Source organism: Pantherophis guttatus, chromosome 6 (assembly GCF_059756535.1).
Source record: "Pantherophis guttatus breed Tessera chromosome 6, ASM5975653v1, whole genome shotgun sequence".
NCBI classification, from domain to species: Eukaryota; Metazoa; Chordata; class Lepidosauria; order Squamata; family Colubridae; genus Pantherophis; species Pantherophis guttatus.
In genome coordinates, this window is record NC_142068.1 from 52791263 (window position 1) to 52814952 (window position 23690).

Consider the following 23690-nt stretch of genomic DNA (forward strand, 5'->3'; position numbering starts at 1 on the left):
CCATTGGTGTAGTCTCATTTCCTTTTACAATTTTCTGCTCATGGTGAAATTGGTCACAATTAGCATACAGCTTAAGACATTATCCAAAAATAAATAATCACCTTATGTGAGATGGGCGGCCATATACAGTAGGTAGGTAGGTAGATAGATAGATAGATGGATAAGTAGATAAGTAGATAGGTGATAGAGAGATAAATCTTTCTTTGCTGCTCATCTTAAATATCATCTGTGATAACTTGAATGCTGAGCAGTACTGACTGGTCAGCAATGCCAACTATCAGAAATCTAGGGAGGTCTGCATATATAACTGCAGCTGAAACTTTTATCACCACCACTGCAGGAGAAAGACTTTCATTTGGCTGTGCCAGTCCATCAAAGTATTTTATTTATGTGCTTCCAAGCCTTTAAAAATTCTTTTAGGGTACATCAGTAGGGAGTTAATAGAAACTTTGAAATAGGAAAAATGCCTGTGGGTTAAGCAGAAAACCCCAGTTGCCTGAGTCAAGCAAAATGCTTGTACTGTTGTTGATAGGTCATTTGCCGAAGGGGAGTTGAATGGATTGCTCTCTATTCTTCCAATCGTGATCTGCAGTTGCTTTCCTTTTGGAAAAGAGTTATCTCCTTCTTCTCAGGGCTAGATAGAATATAATTTGGAAGGCTGTATTAAAGATAATGTAGTTTTTAAGCATGGATGTTATAATTAATATTGTCCAGAGTCATGTTTTAGGAATTGTCAAGGGACTCATGTTAAATACATCTGTGTTGCATCATGGAACAATTTCCCTTTCGATTTTGAGAAGCTAAATAATCAACAGCGAGAACTTTAATCTTTTCCCAAGCATTCTTGAAGAGAAGCAAGTTAAAAGAGATTGTTACTTCCTTTAAAGACTAAAATATCTTAAGCACAAAGGTGCTGCTCCATCTCCTTTCTGCTAAATGGGATTATAGGATTTAGTTCTGAGAGAAATTTTACATCTTGATGGAGGCAACTTTTCATATCTCTTTTTTTAAAAATGGAAAAAGCAGATAGAATGTGGTATCATTAAATTCTCATCAGATTGCGTACTTTCCTAGATATAATTTAGCTTGTGATTTTGAAGGAAAGAGAGACATTGGATCAGCAGTATAAAACCCAACAGGAGACTGGGATCACTGCAAGACTATGTATGTCAAAATCAAGGTCTGTGGGCCAAATCTCCTATAGGGTGCTTAGATCTGGCCCATGAGGCCACCCTGGAAACAGCGAACGACTGCCCATGGTGCCTTTGGCCCATGGTGTCACATGCGGCCGTCCCGAGCTCTGTTTTTGCTGATAGAGTGCTCGGGCCACCATAGGCACCTCCAACATGAGTGATGTCAAACTGGCCATGCCCACCCTGGCCACACCTACCTGGCCCCTTGAGATCAAACACAACCCTGATGAAGCCCTCAATGAAATTGAGTTTGATACCATTGATGTATTTAAGTCATACGGGAAGAAAAAAAAATCAGATATTACAAGTTCTTTTTATTGCTGGAGAAGTACCATAATTGTTAAATAATGAATTGAGCTTGACAGATGATGACTACATAGATACATCTATGTGGAATTTACTTGGCAATAGTGATGAAGTGGTTTTCATTGTCTTGTAGGCTGTCTGTCCAACTTCTGAATCTAAACTGTAACACTGGGATTTCTTGGTGTCTTCTGTCCAAGTACTTACCCAGGTCCAGCCCTGGTTAATTTTGGGGAATCAGGTAAGGTCAGCTAGGTACAGCCTTTTGCTGTAGACAATTGTTGCATGTGCAATGTTAAATATGTGACATATGTATACAGTAAAGCAGGGGAAGAGAATCTAAGGACTACCAACATCTTTCAAACTTGATAATGCGAGCTGGTACTACTGGAGATTATGGTTCAATAACATCTGAAGGAGCCAAGGTTTCCCACTCCTGTGCTACAGTGCTAATTTCGTTCTAATTAGATATTTGAGACTATTTTTTTGTTACCTTGGCTAAATAGGTTTGTGGCTAGTTAGAAAATCTGAAGAAAATTGTGTTTTAAGTAATAAAAAAAAACATTAGAGAAATAAAGTACAGTAATACTCTAATTATACATATTGAAAATATTTTTGATATCATTAAAAAAAATACTGTATTTCCATTCTTTTCCCTGTCCAGGTGATTGTGGTAGTTTATTATGTGGCAAAATACAGATCAGAATTTGTCCTATTTTTATTCTTGGTTATTTCCTTCTGTTGTTTCTATCTTGATACAACACATGGCTTTGGTGAGCTATTGATTTTTTCTCTTTTCTTAGCTATAAATTCTCAACAATGTTTATTTTGCAAAAATGAATTACGTCAAACAAAAAATTACTTTTTGTATATAATTAAGGGAATAGATTCCAAGACAGGATTTACATTCAGTCTTTCCTTCTTTCTTTCTTTCCTTCTTTCTTTCTTTCTTTCTTTCTTTCTTTCTTTCTTTCTTTCTTTCTTTCTTTCTTTCTTTCTTTCTTCCTTCCTTCCTTCCTTCCTTCCTTCCTTCCTCCCTCCCTCCCTCCCTCTCTCTCTCTCTCTCTCTCTCTCTCCCTCCCTCCCTCCCTCCCTCCCTCCCTCCCTTCCACAGGCTCATGCAGAAGAAAGCTACTCTAGTACACTTGCTGCAATAGAACTGAAGATATAAACCAGATGCATGTTTCTGTTGAGCACACTTTTGGACTCAGATGAAATAGGGCACTTGAACTTGCTTACCTGTGCTATGAGTGTATTTATTTCAAGTGAGGGTTAGGATCAGAAATTAAAAGAAAAATGTTATGGGTAAATAAGGCCCATTATGTAGGTGGAGAAGTGTCTTCACATTCTGGGTAACAGGACTGAAACTCCAAATGCAGCAGCTTTTTTTAGTTGCCTGGCATGCAGTTCATATGCTTCATGGGCCCCCTTCTTCCACCAAAGCAGGAGCAACTTTCTCATCTGCCTTTAATGACATTTGCCATATTATTAAATTTATAGCAGCAGGCAGTGTTAATATGTGACTGTGACCAGAATTACAGACTTAAAGATAAAGATGCTGTATGCAGTGATAGGTTGCTGTAATGTACAAAGATAGGCTATTACACAACTGGTGATAATTGTCATTCTACTAACATTCAGAGTTCTTTACAAAATAGCAGTAAAACTCATTGTTTAGTGGTTTACTGAAAATGAAAGGAAGGAATCACTAAAAGCACCTTGGCTATAGTCTGAATGTGCATATATATATGCATGTGAATGAAACAGTATTGTATTGAACAGACACAAAGATGCAGTTGATGGTACATTCTTAAAAACATTGTTCTACAACCTTTCCTTTCCTTTCCTTTCCTTTCCTTTCCTTTCCTTTCCTTTCCTTTCCTTTCCTTTCCTTTCCTTTCCTTTCCTTTCCTTTCCTTTCCTTTCCTTTCCTTTCCTTTCCTTTCTCTCTTTGTGTTTCTTTCTTTCTTTTTTTTTTTGGCTAGCATTTTAACATATATCTCAGGCTGGTAGGCTAAGAGCCTGGGACTTCCCTTCACCACACTTGGAGCCTTTGATCAGTTGCTTTGGAGGCAACATCAAAAGGATGGCTGAAAAAGACAGCCAGGCTGTGAAGTTCAACATTCAAGTTAATAGCTTGACTGAAGGTTGTACTGCATTGCCAGAGCTGCACTAAGCATGGACAGTTCCACAGCATTTCTTGGAAATTGACCCAAATATTGCGTACTTAAAAAAAAAAAGCTTAATTTGCATTTGGATGAGTGACAGGTTTTTTTTTAAAGTGCCACTTTTAGTCATTTGCAGAATGGAATAAAAAGCTCAAATAATACCTACAGTATTGCAAGCAGCATTTTGTTATAATCATAATTAGATAATATGCCTCATTACATTCTATTTATGTAGAAGAGTTGTCAATTTGTATATTTTTCACCTCATCGATACAATCATACAAGCCAAGAAAACAGTTACACTGAGAAGACAGTAGTCAGAAGAATTTCAGAAATCTAGGCTATATCCTACATAAAACCAATAAATCTAGACTCTGTCCTTGCAGTCCAAATTCTGATCATTTTCTTGATCTATTATTTCACACTTAACATTTCTGCATTTCTTGTGCATGTAGAACAATGAGAAAAGAAGTGGAGAAGCAGGTTTGGTTAGAACTCAAGAAAATGCTCAGGGCCCAGTTTTCCTATTTTAAAGGAATGAGCATAATTTTCCTGTTTCTGAGTTTGGTTATGTAGCAGCCAGGCATATCAATATGCCTGCAAACATCCCTATTGGAAGCTCTAGTTCTCTTTCCAACCCAATTTTGAAGGCATTATTCAATAAAGTAAATGGTAAGCCTGCATACAGCAAAGCCCCAACTAAATATTGTTTTGATTTTCAGTGATGCTTCTGAGTTGACTATAATCCCATGGTTTGTTTAGAAGGCTGTCCATCTTCCAAAGAAAGAAACAGAAGGTAAAATGAGGTGAAAGGGAATATCTTGAAGATTAGAGATAATGGAGAAAACTAACCTTACCAGGCTGCTTCCTGACGAATGGATTTTTATGACTGGTTAAACCCATCAAAATAGCTGTTTTGTAAGAGCTCCTATTACACACTCCCAAAATTTCAAATGTGTTAGTAGAAGTCTGTTGTGTTTATAACTTGTTTGTGTTTGTAAATAAAAAACAGCCAAACTCAGTAACAATGGTATTATCTATTTTGAATGAGGAGGTATCAAGTTTAATATCTGCTATTCCTGCAGAAAAAAACATGCTTAGGGGAAATATATGATAGCAGGTGATGCAAATGGCTAGTATGCTGCTACAAGTTAGGGACAGACTACTACATTGATACTAGTGTAAATGGACTTGGAGAAAGCAATTTCCATGATTCTAAATAAAAGCTTGTATTGTCTATAATTTATTTCAATAATCACTTTAACTCACCTTTTCCCAAAATAGTGCCTTTATATCCACTACTTTTCAGTAATCTAATTGTTGGCTATATTGACCAGAAAGTCTGAGTAGACCTCTCTATCTATGGGAATTTTTTCAGCATCTTGTACATATCAAATTCTGGCAATATTCATAGTTTCTTTGTCTCTTCTTAATTTGCAAGTAGCTGGGTGGTTTCTTCAATAATGTTGGTTTTCTTTTTTGTGCTGACTGGAATAAACCAGATGTTTGCAAGATAAGTTAAATTGTGGATAATGGATAGCAATTAACTCTCTAAGAGTGGTATTCAGAAAAAGAATTGCTGCTCATTCCCATTCTCTCTCTCTCTTTTTTTTTTAAAACAAACGTTTTTATTTTTTTATATTCAAACAACCAAACACTACACAATCAATTATCATACTTCATTTTATCCCCACCCAACCCCCCCTACCCCATTCCCCCCCCCGACTTCCCAGAGCAAAAGCAGGATATAGCATTTAACAAACATAAGCTAAAATATGCTATTACAGAATTCAAAACTCTCTCACACTTCTTAACTCCCCTTTTAAAAAAATTATACTTCAACCTTCCTTTTATAAATTCTCTTATCACATTTCACATTTATAAAAAAAGAGAAAAAAAACAAAACCATAATCTTATTTTAAACATTTTAAAATCTCTTAATACATTAGCAGAACATTCTCCAAAATATAAGTTTCAAAACTTTCAAAAAGTTATCCATTAAATTTTAAGTTATCCACCTTTAAACTTCAATACTTTAAAACTACAATAAAATTCAGAAAGTTATCCAACTTTAATTAAATCCTTTAACATCATGAGACAATCTCCAAAATATGACCAGTCTTTCTTTCTTTCTATATTTTTTCCAGTCCTTCTTCAATAATACTTTCTTCTTCAGCATTGCTCCTCCCCCTGCTTTTATTTTCAAAAATGTTTGGGTTTGAAATTGTAATTGGTGTGTCTTTGGAATTCATTCTCTTCTTGGGGTTGTTTCCTTTAATTTGAAGCCCCCATTTCGACTCTTCCTGCATTTGTAGTCCATCAGTTTGTTCCTTATATATTGATTCTGTCTGTAGAACCAAAACTTGTCAAAATATTTATCAACCTGCAGTAAAGAGTCTTCTTGCTGTTTCTCAGTTAATTGAATGGAAGCCTCTTCCAGAACCTGTGTTTTCGGTATAATAACCTCCATTTTAGCCCCAACAATGTCTCTTTTATCCTCCAAAGGCACATTGTCTTGATTAATTTCTTCCTCTTTTCCAGCCAGCAAGTCATTATTATTCCCCAATTTAAAATCTTGAATAGTTCTTTTAATTATCTGTCTTATCTCAACAGTAAAAGATTTTAAAAAATCTTTTAAGTCCTTCGCAGTCACTACTTGTAAATTTGCTGACTCATATAATCCATCTTTAATTTCAGCCATTTTTCAATTGTCTCTTTATGGTTGTATTAATTAGGCTATCAGGTCATTAACTCCAATTATTTCCACGCAAATTAAGAATGTAAGTTAGTTAAAATCAATACCACAGTCTTTTCCATTCCACTTCCACTTTAAATCTTTTTCTTGAATGACCCGATAGCTTTAACAATGTTACTGATGTTAACAAGGACTTTCACTTATAAGTTTCATTTTCACGCCCTAAGGCGCCATCTTTCCCTTTTTAAACGGAGTTAACATACAATACTTGCATTTTTAGTCTCCTGGATTAACTCTGCCAGCATCCAAAATCCAAAATCCAAATTCTTTATAATCTTTCTAGTTGCTTTGCTGGTGTGGTTGCGACCCTTCGGTCTGCTTATTTTTAAGCAGACTCGTCCCGGTTCTGGAGCTTTAAAGGGCTTTCAGGGAGCTCTCACCCTGCAAACCCCAGGCTTAAAAAAAAGCCTGGGGGGTCTAGGGGAGCTCTACCCAGACCCTTCTGCTCTTTTCTCCCCCTTTTCTCTGGGGGAGAGTTTTTAAGCTTCTAGACAGCTGATTTTCGCTGTTCTAGCGGCTATACGGAGTCACGGGGCTGAAGCTCCTAAAAGGAGCTCTGTCGGCGTTTCGCAGAGCCACCGGAAGTCCTGCTCATTCCCATTCTCATTCCAGTAGCAGCGTTTTCAAAAAATTAATGTTGAAAATAGATTATTGAATATTTGAATATATTGTATGGAAATCTGACAAAATAACATAAGGGCAAGAGATTGTGTTGGCAAGAGTTTGTGTCCAAAAGTCATTTAAGCTAAAAGAATCCCAAGATATTGCCTAAGTAATAGTTTTTGCTACACATATCAGTGATTCACTAACTTTATATAAGATTAAACAACTCTCTTCCTCCCTCAACAAATACCAATAAGTCAATATATATTGTGTACTTTCCTAAATAGGTAAACAGAATGATTATGGGCAGGCATCCTTCCTTCCCTTCTTCTTCTTTTTCTCCATTTCCTTTACTTATTTCCTTACTTACTTTGCTCATTTTCAATCCCTGAGGTATACAATTCCGTCATTACCTCAGAACAATTCACACTTCCTGCTGGCTTCCCCATTGACTTGTGGGAAGCTGGTAGGAAACATTGGAAATGGCAATTATATGACCGCAGCTGAGTGCAGCAGCACTGAATTTCAATTCCATGGGAGACATGACGCCTGTATTTTAACATTTTGTAAATTAGCCCATTTAAAGTATGTTTATTCAAAATGAGCTGTCCTATGAACTATGGCTTTCCCCAATTGAAGGTTGAATAGGCATAAGAGACAGAGATAAACAGACATAAGAGTTTTAGTAGTATACAAGTGGTGCACAATGATTTTCTACAGGTGTGCACAAAATTGAATTCTGCTTTCCATTGCATTAAAATAACCGGAGTAGGATTCTTACCTCCCATTCCCAATTTTGGAATTTGGATTTATTTGGGAAACAAGGAGAAATTATGTTCTTTTGAATTCATGTCTAAGTTATTTTATACCGGATAGATGCTTAATAATCTTTCTTTATACTTCATCTAAGCAATTGTATCCGCTGCTTGAACTTGGAAATGTACTGTGGATTCTCATAAAATATGAGATTATAGCATGTGATAAGATTGGAGACATTGCTTTACTGACTGCTCAGTAAATACATTGGTGTCTCTTCGATGTGCCCCGAGGCACTGAAACCTGAGGCCTGCCCACATCTTGAGTTCTACTTTCCTGCTTGCAAAGTGCCTCTGGCTAATAGAGCAGTCGATTTTTCCCTCCCTTTTCCTTTTCTCTGGCCTCCTAATAAAAATAAAAAGATGTTTTTGTGTGTGTCTGTTTTCTTGTTGCTGCTTAAATAAAAAAGGGTATATAGTTGAAGTGAAACTCAGGTTTTATAAATCCAATTGTAAATCACATTCAAACTTAATATATTTCATTGACAAAATATTTTAAAGTTAATGCACTTGATTTAGTGCATGCATCTATTTTAAGTGAGAAACAAACGTACACCAATGGCTCATGTGCAGAGAATACAGATTTGAAATTAGAGCCAATAGGACCTCATAGTATTTCTTTGCTTTTGGTTGCTTAAGTAATCAGTTACTCCTTGCTGCTAGAAGTTAGCTGTGAAATACAAATTTTCTGCTTTCCTCCATTATTTAAATTCAGACTTGTTGTTGTTTTGCTGCAGATATCAAACAAATCCAGAAGCTATAAAAATGAAAAAGTCAGTTTTAGCTGGCTAATCTTTTACACTCTTGAACAATGATGAAATGTGTGTACAGTTAAAGGAAATAGTTATTGGATGCTTGTAGATATGGAATAGCAAGCAGTTTGTATGGGGAATATAATCAGCATTTCCTAGAATTACTATGGATTTAATTAGTGATAACTGTATGTTAGATCCTTCAGAACACAGGAATCACTGCTAATCTCATTGTCATTAATTGCAAGACTTCCTTACTCTAGGGATCTACATTTTGTGTAAAGTAATTATATATGATGCCAAGGAATGCTTTGTTCATTTGTGCTGAGGAAGTTGTTGAAAGAGAGATATCTTGAAGAGGGATTGTTTTTGCAAGTATGGGAAACTGTATAGATACTAGAAAGAGTGAAAAAGCAGGAGGAGGATTTGAGAAATGAATTACATTAGAGATTACATTACCTCTGCAAGGTAGGAAATGCATGGCAGATCATGGAAATGCTGCAAATAAGAAGCAACAGAATCAAATAATGTCTTGGATATGAGGAAAAAGGATTAATAAAAATGTTATGGCATATCATGCTCTGTTGATCATATAAATGCATTCAGTAGTAGCTTGGAAATATGAGACACATGATCTTTGGAGTAGCAATAGCACTTAGCATTTTAGACTTGTATATCGCTTCACAGTGCTTTACAGTCCTGTCTAAGCAGTTTACAGAGTCAGCCTATGGTCCCCAACAATCTGGGTCCTCATTTTGGCAACTTCGGAAGGATGGAAGGCTGAGTCTGTTGTGACCTAGGCCCAAGTAGTTATTACCAGATACAATCAGTCCTAAACAAACATATTTTATTAGAACAGCTGAGAATTATTTCATTCCCAGCTTAGTCCACATTAATTCCAAAACAAGTCCTTCAGAAAAAGTCCTTCGACCGTATCACAAACTTTTGTCTTCTTTGCCAAAAGCTTTTCTTGGCAAAGCCCCATGAAGTTTAGAAACAAGAGAAGCTGACAAGAAACAATGTTGCTTTCCTACAAAGAGCCCAAGAGCTGCTCTTTTAAACCTTATGGGAGGGGCCAATCATCTCCTGGCCTTACTCCCGAGTTGTCCCTTTTGCTTTAGCTGCTCTTGCCTTCTGGCAGCTCTTCGCATGTGCGCACTAGGAACAGGCTCCTCCTGTTCCTCTGCCTCTCTGCTGTCCGCCTCCAGAGTCCGTGCATCACTTCCAGATGCCCCTGGCCCCATCTCTGCCTCAGATGCAGAGCCCTTGTCCAGGCTTTCCTCTGACTTCAGGACTGGCCCATTGTCCTTCCCAGCTTCCTCACTGTCCGACTTTGCTGCCAGCTCCGCAGGCTCATGATGGACCACAACAGAGTCAACCTTGAGCCAGTGAGAATCAGAATTGCTGGCAGTTAGCAGAATTAGCCTGCAATACTGCATTCTAATCACTGCACCACCACAGCTCTTTGGGTTATTCAATATTACCTTTTTGCCTTGGACCACTGCTTCCCCAACTTGAGTAAACTATCCAAAATTGGGAAAAAGCGATTTATCTTTGAATAAGGATACACTATCCCTTTATCAAATCACAACAGAGACATTTAACTAAAGACTTCTCATAAGTGGGTTTTGGGTGTTGTGAAATTTGCAACACCTTAAGCACTGCCTTAAGAGGTATTTTTAGATCAAATGTAGTGCATTCCCATATGTGATCTACAATATTTGCTGTACTCTTTGTGCATTCAAATACAATGTATTTGCATATTATGGCTATATGTCCACATCTAACTCCCATCTTCTACACTGAGCATGAGAAATAGGATATATTATAAATCAGTCTGACTGTCTCTCTAACTAGATTTGAATGCCATTCAGCTCCCAATGACTATGGGTGGCTCATAACAACTAAAAAAAATTACAATAGAAGAAAGGAAAGAAAGAGAGAGAGAGAGAGATCTCAAGAACAGCTTTATGTGATTTGAATTGCAGTCTGAATTACATTGTTTACGGATTGTAAACAATTTTCTGTTCCAGTTCAGCATAAAAAGTTGTGAGATGAAGATAATATAATAGACAATATAGGAAATTTCTTGATGAGATGCAGCCAATATATATAATTGCCCAATAAAAATAAATGTTTTCTATATTCTAGACTCTTTAAGCGCAATTGAATTTTTAAAAAAATAAATACATCTGGGTGCTTGGTCAAGTCCTTTATTTACAATGTTTGAGATACAAAATTAAAACCATCTGTTGGAAGTACTATAACATTTGAAAGTTCTTTAGAGTAAGCTTCTTTTTTTAAAAAAAATTCACAATACTTGCATGGACTAATAGGTTTATTCAACACACATAGTGAAAAGTCAGACATTTGTGTAGATTTTTCCCTCATCAAGATCTGTTTTCAGGATGAGGAGACTGTTGGTAGAATTCTCAATAGAAAATTGTCTGGATATTATTTTTTAGATCTATCAGCATGAAAATTATTTAGTAAAAGTTCATATTATATTTGTGCATGTTGGAAAGTGAAAGCCAACTGTTATTATCAAGAAATACAGAGTTATTTGCTATTTATTATTAAATTAGTTTGCTGCCTGACTCCCAATAACTTTAGGTGGTTGACAAGAATTTTTTTTAAAAAAAAATACAATCAAAAAATAAAAGTAAAAAATAAAAGATAGCAGCATAATAGAAATGGATTGAAACATAAAAAATAATTCAGAGGGGCTTCATTCCCCATCCCTAATGACCTGAGAGAGAAGAGGACCTCTGAAAGCCCCTTTGAAATACCAGTAGGAACTGCATTCCAGAGTGCAGGCACTGCTACAGAGAAAGTATCCTTCGGGGTGGGGTGGGGTCACATGATTTAATTGAAGGAACCTGGAGCATATCAATCCTGTAGAATTGCCCGACAGACGATATGGGAGACAGGCAGTCCCAAGCCTATGGGGACTGTCTATAAAGCCCATGCAGGGCTTTATATGTCACACTCTATAAAGCCTTGGTGGCGCAGCAGACTAAAGCACTGTTAAGTAACACCAGCTGCCTGCAATTACTGCAAGTTCAAATCTCACCAGGCTCAAGGTTGACTCAGCCTTCCATCCTTTCGAGGTAGGTAAAATGAGGACCTGGTTTGTGTGGGCAATAAGTTGACTTTGTGTAAAAAAAAACACCGCTTGGGGGGTGGGGGCGAAAGCCCTACTAAGCAGGTATATACAAAAGTATGAAGGCTATTGCTTAACACATTGTAAACCGCCCTGAGTCTCCAGAAAAGGGCAGCATATAAATCGAACCAATAAATAAATAAATAAATCACCAACTTGAATAACATCCTGGAAGCAAACTGGCACCCAGGGTAGCTCAGAAAGTAAGTCTTACATGGGCATATTGAGACATGTGCGTTTATGTGTGTGTGTGTGTCTCTTTATGTCTATATATGTGTGTGTGTGTATTCATTTATTCAGGAGTGAGCTAAAGTGATATATTAGGGACAGAACCTATAAAAAGCATGTGGTAGGAGGAGGAGTTACAGTTTTGTACTGCTTTGATAAATATTAACTTCACAGAGAGCTGGCATGGAAGATGCCTAAGAGACTTTTCTATGAATCGGAAGTGCTCACTTTGATTTTTATCCCCGCAGTGAACTCAATAACTGATCACAGATCAGCTATTTCTTATTTCTCAGCCTCTGTGGCCTGGAGATAATAACTCTTTCACTGGTGTGTTTTAAAAATTAGAATGTGCAAATGTCTTAGAAATGGATAGAACTTAAGATGTGAGCAGAAGTGTGCTGGTAGGAATTATTATTATTTGTGTTGTGCTAATATTTTTACAATTTCTGAGTTTCATAATGAACTTATATATATATATATATATATATATATATATATATATATATATATATATATATATATTTATTAATTTCCTGGTGTAGCTTATTGAAAGGCCACATCAACCATAATCTGGTTTCTTTGTAATGTGATATTACAGGTCCCATAATTTGCCATTTATACAACTGTATCCTTTCCTTTGCTTCTGGTTGTGATTAATCCAAATGTAGTTGATAAGACTGGCTTGATCTGAATGTGGCTAAAAGGTCCTGCTTATGGCAATATGTTGGTTAATGAGAGTCTGTTGCTCGACTGGAAAGGAGCTCATGGGATAAGAAAACACTGATCCGTGGAATACCAGGAACAGTATTGACAATCAAGCTAAGGAACTTTAAATATATTGGCTCAGTAGGCATGTTTGGAATTTGTACATTTTCAAATGACTGTCATAATGGGCAGAATGTGCCCATTTATGAAGTAGATGTAATAATAGACATGTTATGTTACAGAACATTTATTTACAGAAGGCAAAGTAGTTAGATTAAAAGGGGGGAAAATCCACAGGGCAGAAAAGACAGATATCCTTGCTAGAGAAAGCAAATCACATGCATGTTTACATGCAAAAGCCATCACAAGTTATACAACACAGCATAGGCAATGCCCACTCCCATGCAAACTTCTGTTCTTTTTCAGCCTTATTTAATTTATTTATTTATTAGATTTTTATCCTGCCTTTATTATTTTATAAGTAACTCATATATAGTAATGCCTCCTCTCTTCCTCTTTTTCCCCCCACAACAAAAATACTGCTAGGTGATTGAGCTGAGAGAGTTTAACTGGCCTAACGTCACCCCACTGGCTTTCATTCATTAGCTGGGACTACAACTCACAGTCTCCTGGCTTCTAGGCCAGCACCTTAACCATTACATAAGCTGGCCTTCCATTCCTTGCCATTTTCCCTTAACAATCAAATGTGACTCAACTACTGAACAAGTCCAGTGCAGCTTAAAGATGTTACTGGTGATAATGTTGGCACATAATTTTATCTTTCAGTTCAAATTTACCACAGAACCTTCCAAATATTTTTTAAAAACCTTTAATTAGAAACAAACTATTCACAATGCTTTAATATATCATTTTTTTAAAAAAAAAAGTTACATTATATTTGCAAGCATAGTGGTGCCTATCTTTCCAGTATTATGATTTTCCTGCTGATAAAGGCTCTAGTAATTTAATCAGACTATGCGCAACATGTTTGGACTCACAAAACATTATCTGTTTCATCTGAAGCTCTGTTTATTTTATTTGATAAACACATTAGTTATGAGTTTATTGCGGTTTGGGGTACTTCTGGTACAGCTAAATAGTTTTCATTTTAACTTGAATGTGATTAAGTAGTTATTTTAAGTAAAAGTTACTTTAAAAATAAACAGATATATTACAGTTCCATTTCTATTTTGTGTGTGTACCATATGTATGTGTTTACACTGCTGCATTTGTATAATGACAAATGTGAGCCATAGCCAGTTGCATTTCCTACTCCTAGAAACCCACAGGCCGTTAAATAAAAATTGGTATCAAAAGTAACTTTGTGGGTTAGTTATTTTAAAACACGAACTATGCTTAGTAACAAACGATCACTTTAAGTTATTTAAAGATTGTAATAGTCCAGTGGTTCTTCGGACTTCCTCTTTGTTGATGCCTGGAGGCTAAGAGTGTTTGGTCCTCAGACAGAGATTATGGGATAGTAGAATTGGTGGAGATGGCTTGGTGGTTTGGATGCCTGTGGTGCTGTTTTGTCTACTGGGAAAATTGTGGTGAGAACTTCTCAAGAATCAACATGCTAAGAATTCTTCAGTCTGGTTACTAGAGAGAAACTATCCCATTGCTTTCTCTCCCACACCCAGTCACACTCTATGAGTATCCTTCTCATCGAGTACCACAGCTATTTGGCACAGTGAGCAAAATGGCCGCAGGACTTGAAATATTAAGGAGTCCAAATTATGCTGCTTAATGTTTTGCTCTCTATTTGCTTATGACATCTGCAGCATTCTAAGTCTGCAAAATGTCACTGTTGCTTTTTTTAAAGATACCAAGTCTTGGGTTTTGCATAATACCTTCTATTTCAATAAAGCTGGAAACTTTTTTACAGTATTGGAGTATTGCCAGCTTTTGCATCAAATACTAATAACATTTTTGTTAATCTTGATGTTAAAAATGCTATAAAGTTGATTTGTGTTCATTACTAATATCAGATCTCTTACTCAGTAAAAAGGCAGTACATAGCTGCATATTTTGTATTTTTGACCGAATATATCTTACTAACTGCTTTTTAATTTTAAAAATATCTTCTTTGGCAATAACTAATCCTTGTTTGGAAGATTGAATGCCCTATCAAAATTCCTTCTGCTTTTTATCATTTTGATATATTAGTTAGATTCCTGCACGTATACCCAGTAACTTTTCTCTATGAAATGTTGTTTTTCACCTTCATCCTTATAGCATAATATATCCTAAATATATATATTGATCCAAATCAAATGTTTTTGTTTTAATTTGGAGAAATAACAGTGGGCTTTTGCTGACCTGCAAAACCATTAAATTTTGTTTTGCTTTGCTTTGCTTTTTATGACTTATATTTTTATAAACTTTGTCTTTTTCTCTGCAGGTTACTTTTATTTCTTTGAATCATTTTTCCTTTAAAAAAAGTATTGGAAAAGAATATACGTGATTGGCTGAGGGAACCTGTAGGCCCAGTATTGAGTAATTGTAATTCAGGGGTGTCAAACTCGCAACGTCACATGATGTATCAGGACTTTTTACCCTGATATGGGCGTGGCCAGCACGTGACACATCCGTCCTGTGGGCCAGGAGTTTGACAGCCTGGATTAGACATTTGTGGTGTCATCACAAATCACAAGTGATTGAAAGTGTTCAGTCTTCATGTGAGGGGATTTTAGTTCTCATATTTTATTTTTTGTAATAAATATTTGTAACAGATTATATATTTAAGGGAAAATGGGTGCAAGAATTTTTGCTGGTCTTTGTTTCATAACCAAATCAGTCTACATCTAATTAGGACATTTATATAGAATCATTGCCACTACCCACCCCTGCCTTAGGCATGAAAACTGGTTGGGTGACTTTGGGCTCTATCTCAACCCACAATGTCAGGATCAGGTAACAAGCCGGTCAGTCAATTCCTGTTGCAACCACTCAGCTGATCTGCATAGAAGAGCAGAGCCTGCATTGTGAGAAAAAGGTTAGGATGAAAAAAACACACCCTATTTCTCTTTCTCTTCATTTTTAAAAGAAGTAAAACATTACAGCAAAAATGCACAAAATTCAGTAAAAGGATTGTAAGTAAGTTTGGAGCAAAAAGGTTTTGGTTAGGACTTGACTACATTCTACTCTGATCCTCTCCTTTTTAACTGAAATATTTTTAAATGTTAAAACATGCCACTTTCCTTCTTGTTTCAGGCACCAGGGGAAAATGTATTCTTGGACTTTTTATTTTTATTTAGTATGCAAGATTTCGAGTCATCTTAGGACCCAAGAAGCATAAAGTAACAACCCCTGTCATTGAGAAGGTCCAAACAGAGAGAAAGCCACAAAGAATATGAACGGAAAGATTCTGGGTTTTCTTGGGAGCACCTTTTACAAATTTATTAAATTTTCTTGTTTCTTAAAAAAAAGATAATATATTTCTACAGTATGGGTTAATACTGATTTATCTTTTTTTTACATATACTTCCCTAATCAGTGCCTGTAGATGTCTACCAGCTAAAATGTCAGAAAGTTATCTTGAATCTTTCATCTACCTATTAATCTTTCTAGTTATAACATAGTTATATAAATTTAGTAATTGTAAAACAGATTGCCCAAAAACTTTAAAATTAAAAATTATTCATATTAAAACTGTAACTGAAAGGTGTTCATCAACTCATATACCTCTCTGATTTGGCAATGAAGTACATTGCTGTGATAATGTTGCCATAGGATTTTACTGGGATTCAACAATAATATGGAAAGATTTTTTTTCTTTTTGATAAATGTTAAATCACGACATTCTTTTTTTTTTTTTTACTTCTTTTGGATTCCAAGTCTAGATGTGCAAATGGATGCCGGGAAAAATGAGTTAAAAGTTCATGCATCAGGAGAATCACATGCATTTTTCTCTCAGCAATTTTCTGCAGCTACTATATACTGTTAACAAATGATTATCTTTTATAAATAAGGATTTGAAGAAATATGCTTGACAAAACTTTAGGGTTATCCGTTAGTTAGCTTTCATTGGTATGTATGGAAAATGAGAATGAGATTGAACTTGCTATCTTCTTCCTGTCACCTATGAGTTTAGCAAGATCTGCAAGCTACATTGTTTTCATCAAGTCAGCATTTTGTATTCTGGATCTAAGTGAGTTTATATACTTATTCTATTGGTCTGCTAAAGGCCTCTGTATTGTGAGTGAAATCAAGACTTTTGCAGCTCTGGCAGGAAGGAAGATAAGGAGTAAAAGATCTCTAGTCTGTGTTTTTTTCTTTAATAATAGTGTTAATTAAGAGTTAGGGTTAGATTTCTAAATTGAGAAATTATCTCAAATATTAGGTATTCTTTACATGTTTATCATAAAGCCTATATATTTGCAGCCTCTGGTGGTTTCTAGAACATCAGAATGCATGAAACTTTAGTTTGAATAGATTGGGACTGCACATTGAATTCTAATATCTGTTGTCCCTGAGATAGGAATTAGAATATTTAGCAGTTAGATACAAAAGGAATTATATTTATGAATTCTACACAATTTGAAGTTGAGCCAATGTGATGTAAAGATAAAATGAAGAGCTAGATTAGATCTGAGCCATGGAAATTCTCTATGATTTTCGCCAACCATTCTTTCTTAACTTTTTAGTCTATCCCATAGTATTCTTGTGAAAAAAAAGAGGGTCCCTTCACCCTGTCAGAAAAGCTTGAAAACAAATACAATATGATATTACAAACTATGTAAGAGTTTTGCTTTCTGTCCCAATATTCATACTTGATTCTTGGATTGACAGAGTCAATCAGATTTTTTTTTAAACACAAATTGAATTTCCTATTATTCCTTGGATGCTCAATGAAAATTGGGATGCTGATACTAAAATAAAATCTATTAATTCTGCCTCCAAATTTCCTTTATAGCAACTTGCGAGTTAAAGGACTTCCTGCTGTTATTTGTCATACAGTGTTTCTCAATTTTATGGTGTGTGGATTTGGCTGAGGATTCTGGGAGTTGAAGTCCACAGATCCTAGCTGCTAAGGTTGAGAAATACTGCTGTGTTTCTCATAGGACACTCTATCACTGTTATCTTTGTTCTGTTGAAAATACTAGATATAAACCTATTTTTGCTGCAGTTGTAAACCTAAAAAGACAATGGAACATGTACCTGCTTCTATAAGCAGTTTTTGATGCAATGTTTCCTCTGCAAAAAAACAATTCTTTCTTCTTTTGTTTCCAGACTGATACTTAAAATAATGTCTTGATGATGGGCTTTTTACTTGGCAGTTTACTCCACTATGCAAGTTATTGCAGGATTAGATTGCTGTTTCCCAGTTCCAATAGTACATCTTTCTCTTTCTCCATTTTTCCTCCCATCTGGGTTGAGTTAGCTCACTCAACAGCAGGACTGACTCTCATTTCCTTCACCAGTAACGTTATATAGGCAGTGATCTTGGCCTGCCCTAACATAATTGAAAATTATGTGTACTGTAGACTTGCAGTGCTGAAATGTAGACTCATAAAAATCTAGGGCTCAGGTAGCCTGTGGAGATTGGATTTGGCACACAATGAAGCTTTTATGTAAAATAAGAATTAGAAGCCACCACATTAATATTGTATTATGGCTCAAGTTTGAAGCTATTGAATAAAGCAAGTGTTTTATTCTTTGTCAATAGAGCTGTTGTTTTTTCAGTTTAAACTGGATGAAGTAAAGGTGTAGAGGGGATGGAATATCTGAAGATTCAGGAACATTCAAAATTTATCCTTTATGCTAACTCCCCAAATGCTGGACTTTTTTTTTTTTTTTTTTTTGCAAATATTGCATAGAAACATCTCTTGCACTCCTAATGCTTATAAAGCTGCATTTTATATTTAGTTAAAATAAACTGGGTTAAACATATTAATAAAAAAATTTTTGAAGCCAGTTTCTGAAAGGCAGAGGAAGGTCAAAATTGTTCTCTTCTTTCTAGTAATAGTGACATTATTACCAAACTAAGATGGTTTGGGCTATGTCATTATTTTGATGAGTAGCTCAAGATTAGAGCAGTGTAAGAATGTTCATTTGCTGCTATTGATGTCACCATACTGTATTCCTAAATCAGTTCAATTGAGTAATTGCGTCTTTGTTACCAAAATGAAAATAAGTTACAGGATCATGAAGAAAGCTGCAGGTGAACTGGGATGTTGCTTGAAGGATAGTTTAAACCTGTAAAATCATTTTTATAACACAAAGTTTTGCTGAAAAATTCTGGGTTTAGTCATTTTTTTAAAATACAGCCTTTTAATATTTAATAAATAGTGGAAGGTTTTCTGTCTATTCTATTACAAAAGCTTGAATCATTTTACAGTAATTCCGACTAGGGAATGTAAAATGTTTTGTATCTGAACTCTTGAAATGCAAAGCTTCCCATTTTAATCTATCGGTTTCTTGTTGGTGGTGAATTGTGAAAATTATATTTCTGATATATTTGGAGAGTACCATGTTGAAAAAAAGATAAAATAAGATATCTAATTGGAAGGGTTGTAGCAAGCTATTCTTGTAATGGCTACATAAAGGAATAAAGCTCTCCAGAACTTATTGCCAAATTGTGTTTTTGCTATTATAATAAAAGAAAATTATTAAATATGTAGAATGTGATTATGTCAATTGAATTTAATTTACTCATAAGCAATATAAACTTCTTCCTGAAAGAGTTATACACTTCAGAAGTAGGAACAAAAAATTACACATGCAACTCTAGGATTCTGTATATTGGGGCAAATTTTAGTCTAGATTTATCCTGGTTTGCTGATGAAATTTATTCACATTTTGAGCATGTACATCAGCATCATATATTAAAGTTTACCCAGCAAAGTTCAGCAAAAGATTTTGCCTTACTTGCATTGCAAACTCTCAATAAATTCAGCACATACTTTCTCAGCAGGGACCAACTTTCTTTGTAAATTCTGAATCCTCTTGATTAACTTCCAGTAACAAGAACATGTCTTGGTTGTTTTTGTTGGAGTGAGAGAGCTGTACCCTATTCCTGCTTGTGCATCATGAATAGGATTGTTTACTGAGTGTCAGTTTCAGGCAAAACCAGCCACTTGGCTGGAAGGTTGCTTGTATGTCATGGGAATGCATATTCACCAACAAAATGACTCTTTTATTGCTCGTGTTGATGGGCAAGAATGAAATTGTTTGTCTAACTAAATTGCTGACATTAAGAGAGAGCATGGTGCAGAGATTTATAATTCTTTGTGCTACATTTTTATAAGTGAGGTTGACCTTGTATTGATATAAATATTTTAGTAATCTACCCATAGCATTTCTTTTATCATTTTGTTACATTGCAATCCTACTGTATTTCCAAGACGTTTTGCATATTTTTTGCTAACCTGACGAAAAGCCTGAGAAATGAATCAGAAAAAGTTTTTCTAGTACATTTTTGAAAGGTTCAATTTTAGGAGGCTTTCAGCAGAAAGCTAATACAAAGCAAAGGCTGGAGCATGGCAAAGATTATTCAGAAATTGCCTGAGATTATTTGCAGTAGGTTTATATGCAGCACCCAATGGATACGTGAATTGGTGAGCATGTATGCACGAGTGGGAAGATTTCTAGAAGCATGAAAGGGGAAAAAAACCCACTTTGTATCAAATGCTTTACTGGGATTAGAAAAGAGATGGTGGTTACTCCTGCTTTTTCTTTCTGAAATCCTGAACACACCGTAGTTTGTCAACCCTTTTTAAAATAGAGTGATGAAAAATGGTGCTATCTATATTCGACAATCATATTTCCTAACTCATAAGCCAAATCATTTATTGAATGACATAAGGCCTAAAAATAGAAATCAGATTCCTTAGCACATGAGGCTGGCAACTACCTGAATTGCTTTCTTTCTTCAACTCTGCTCAGTCTCCTGGCTTTCTCACTGCTCTTGCCATAGCTTTCTGATTTTCCCTTGTACTGATTTGGGAAAAGGTCCTTTGACATATCCCCAGTGATATGTGTGCAAGGTAATTCAAGGATCATTGGATTAATGCAGTGTTTGAATAGCCAGTATAATGCTGGCTGGGGAATTCTTGAAGTTTTATTTATTTATTTAATTTAACTAATTTGATTTATATGCCGCCCTACTCCGGAGACTCAGGGCGGCTTACAATGCGTTAAGCAATAGCCTTCATACTTTTGTATATTTATACAAAGTCAGCTTATTGCCCCCACAAACTGGGTCCTCATTTTACCTACCTTAGAAAGGATGGAAGGCTGAGTCAACCTTGAGCCTGGTGAGATTCGAACTTACAGTAATTGCAGACAGCTGGTGTTAATCACAATGCTTTTAGTCTGCTGAGCCACCAGGTCCTGTGGTGAAGTCCATATTTCTTCAAGTTGCCAAGGTTGGGAAACACTGGATTTAATGCATAATTCTGAGTGAGAACTTTAGCATATGTTTCCATTAGCCACACCATTTTTGAAAAATGGCTTTTAAATATGAAATATCCGTGTGTGTGTTATAGGTGCAGATTCTAAAATAAATTTTTAAAGTTCTAACTTTTCAATGACTATTTTATGGCAAATAATTATCAATGTGGGATTACCATTCCTTTTAGTAAAACAGCATAAGAGGATTTTTTTGTTGTGAGATATACTGTAGACCTATTTCTGCTCTTGCAGTGATAGTAATGATCATGAGGAGCTGCGGTGGCATAGTGGTTAGAGTGCAGTACTGCAGGCTACTTCTGCTGACTGCCAGCTGCCTGCAATTTGGCAGTTCAAATCTCACCAGGCTCAAGGTTGACTCAGCTTTCCATCCTTCTGAGGTAGGTAAAGTGAGGACCCAAATTGTTGGGGGCAATAGACTGACTCTGTAAACCACTTAGAGAGGGCTGTAAAGCACGGTAAAGCAGTATATAAGTCTAAGTGCTATTTCTATTGCTATTTGTCCCGCATTTTATTTCTTTCCATTTTGCTTCTGCACAATGTCTTCTTTTTCCATGTTTTAGTCCTAAGATAACAATATAATGTTTCTATTTTTCTTTATTTCAATAAATGTTCATGTGTAAACCCTGTAAACTGCCTAGAATACAGGAGTTTTAGGTAGTCGGATAAAGTTTGTAAATAAACATTATGAAAATACTTGCTTACACCACCACTGTTAAACATTTTTTAAAGTGTTTTTTATTTTGTTGTTGCATACCATTTAGTTCTCCTTCACTATGTTGCACAATGTTTACTTGTCCGTTTCCTTTCCTATCTGAAGTCTTTCTTTCTCCATCCAGTATCTCCAGATGAAATGGCCGTTGCTGGATGTCCAAGCGGGAAGCCTACAGAGCAGACAAGCCCTGAAAGATGCCAGGTCCCCATCTCCAGCTCACATTGTGGTGAGTCAATTAAAAAGGCCTTCCTTTGGGGCACTTGGAGTAAAGCAGTCAGTTTTGCTGACCACTTTACCTTTCAAATGCACCAATGATGAAACTGAGAGAATGTCACACTGTGCAATAGTCACCCTGTTAAAAAAAAATTCTTCATGTCTTGCGGAAAGTGTAGACTAATTAAAGTTAATTATGTAGTAATCATTTTGACGACGCTGTAGGAAATTGCTGAAGGGTAAGAAACAGCTCATAAGCAACAGGAGTATTATGTGTTGTAAAAATGCTAATACAGAATGTAAGAAATAGGAGTGCAAAAATAATTTCATTTTTTAAAGTACGTTTTTTGTGACATAGGAAACTGATAAGTACATACGTTAGTTTATAAATCATTAGGGGTTATATTTTTTATTTAAGAGCTTTTGTGTTGTGTTGTTTTGCTGTTTGCTTTTGTCAACTTAGATTTTACATGTTTCAGTTTTGAAACAGTCCATGTGCTCAAGTTTATAACCAGAACGCATGACATATAAATAAAAGGGATGGAAAGGGAAGTAGAAAAGAAGTTCATGTTCCTCTTGAAAATTAAAGGTACAAACAGTTCAAATACATAATTAAATGGCTGCCAATTTTGTAACAATTGGCAGGACTCTATACCAATTGGCACCTATTTAGAAGTTATAAAACAGACCTCCATTTCTGTTCTTTTTATTTTGAAAATATTTTATGCATGGCTATGCACTGTACATATATGTGCAAGTAGAATGTCATTTAAATATTTTAGGGCAAGTTTTTAACTATATTTTAATTGTTTATTTAGATTGATCCAAATACCAGATAAATTCCTCAAGTTGCACTAGGTTAATATGAAACTTTTTTTCTGTTAAAGCTTAATATAGTTCTGAAAAAGCTTCTTTACAGTTGTATCTTATATTTCTTCCTTTTTGAAAAAAGATTAATAATATTTACAGGTATAAGTAACATTTAAGGCATAAGGCACATTGTGTGTGTGTGTGTGTGTGTGTGAGAGAGAGAGAGAGAGAGAGAAAGAGAGAGAGAGAGATCTTGATCATTACTAATGACATGCTTGTTATATCCTATTGATTTTTTTGACATTGTTTAGGTGAAATGGTAAAAATAATCAGTTCCTTATTCAGATTCCATACAGCCAGCTCTTGTCTCTCACAGGAAACTATAGTTAAGAATCCAGGAAACTTTTACTCCTACACCCAGAAAAGAAGAAAAGAGAATGTGTGTGTGTGTGTGTGTGTGTATGTGTGTGTGTGGAAAGCAGGCTTTAAATCTATCTATCTATCTATCTATCTATCTATCTATCTATCTATCTATCTATCTATCTGCTACTACAACTGTCATGTCTGTAACCTTTAACTGGGTGAAATAGTGCATTGTAGGGCAACAATTTATGAACCAAGGATATCTCAAGCTGATTAATCCTTGAATCCAGTGGTGGGATTCAACCGGTGTAACAACCGGTTCACTGAGCGTGCGCTTTGCACACACTTTGTGCACGCTCAGCTTGATTCGTTCGCACGTGTGTCAAACACACACTCTGCGCAAATGTGGTTCGTTTCCAAACTTACCTTCGATTGAAGCCCCGGTGAATAAAACAGCTGAGACATGGCAATCTGCTCTATCAACTGGGCTTC

The 23690-nt window shown here is 35.7% G+C and overlaps 1 protein-coding gene across 17 annotated transcripts in view; it reads left to right on the forward strand.

Moving 5' to 3' along the window:
* TCF7L2 (transcription factor 7 like 2) overlaps positions 1 to 23690 on the forward strand; it is a 212974-nt gene that overhangs the window by 57631 nt on the left and 131653 nt on the right. For all 17 annotated transcript variants that reach the window (XM_034440140.3, XM_034440122.3, XM_034440123.3 and 14 more), the window contains exon 4: positions 21937 to 22038. In XM_034440140.3, the coding sequence (XP_034296031.1) occupies positions 21937 to 22038 (102 nt within the window). The remainder of the gene's footprint in view (positions 1 to 21936; positions 22039 to 23690) is intronic.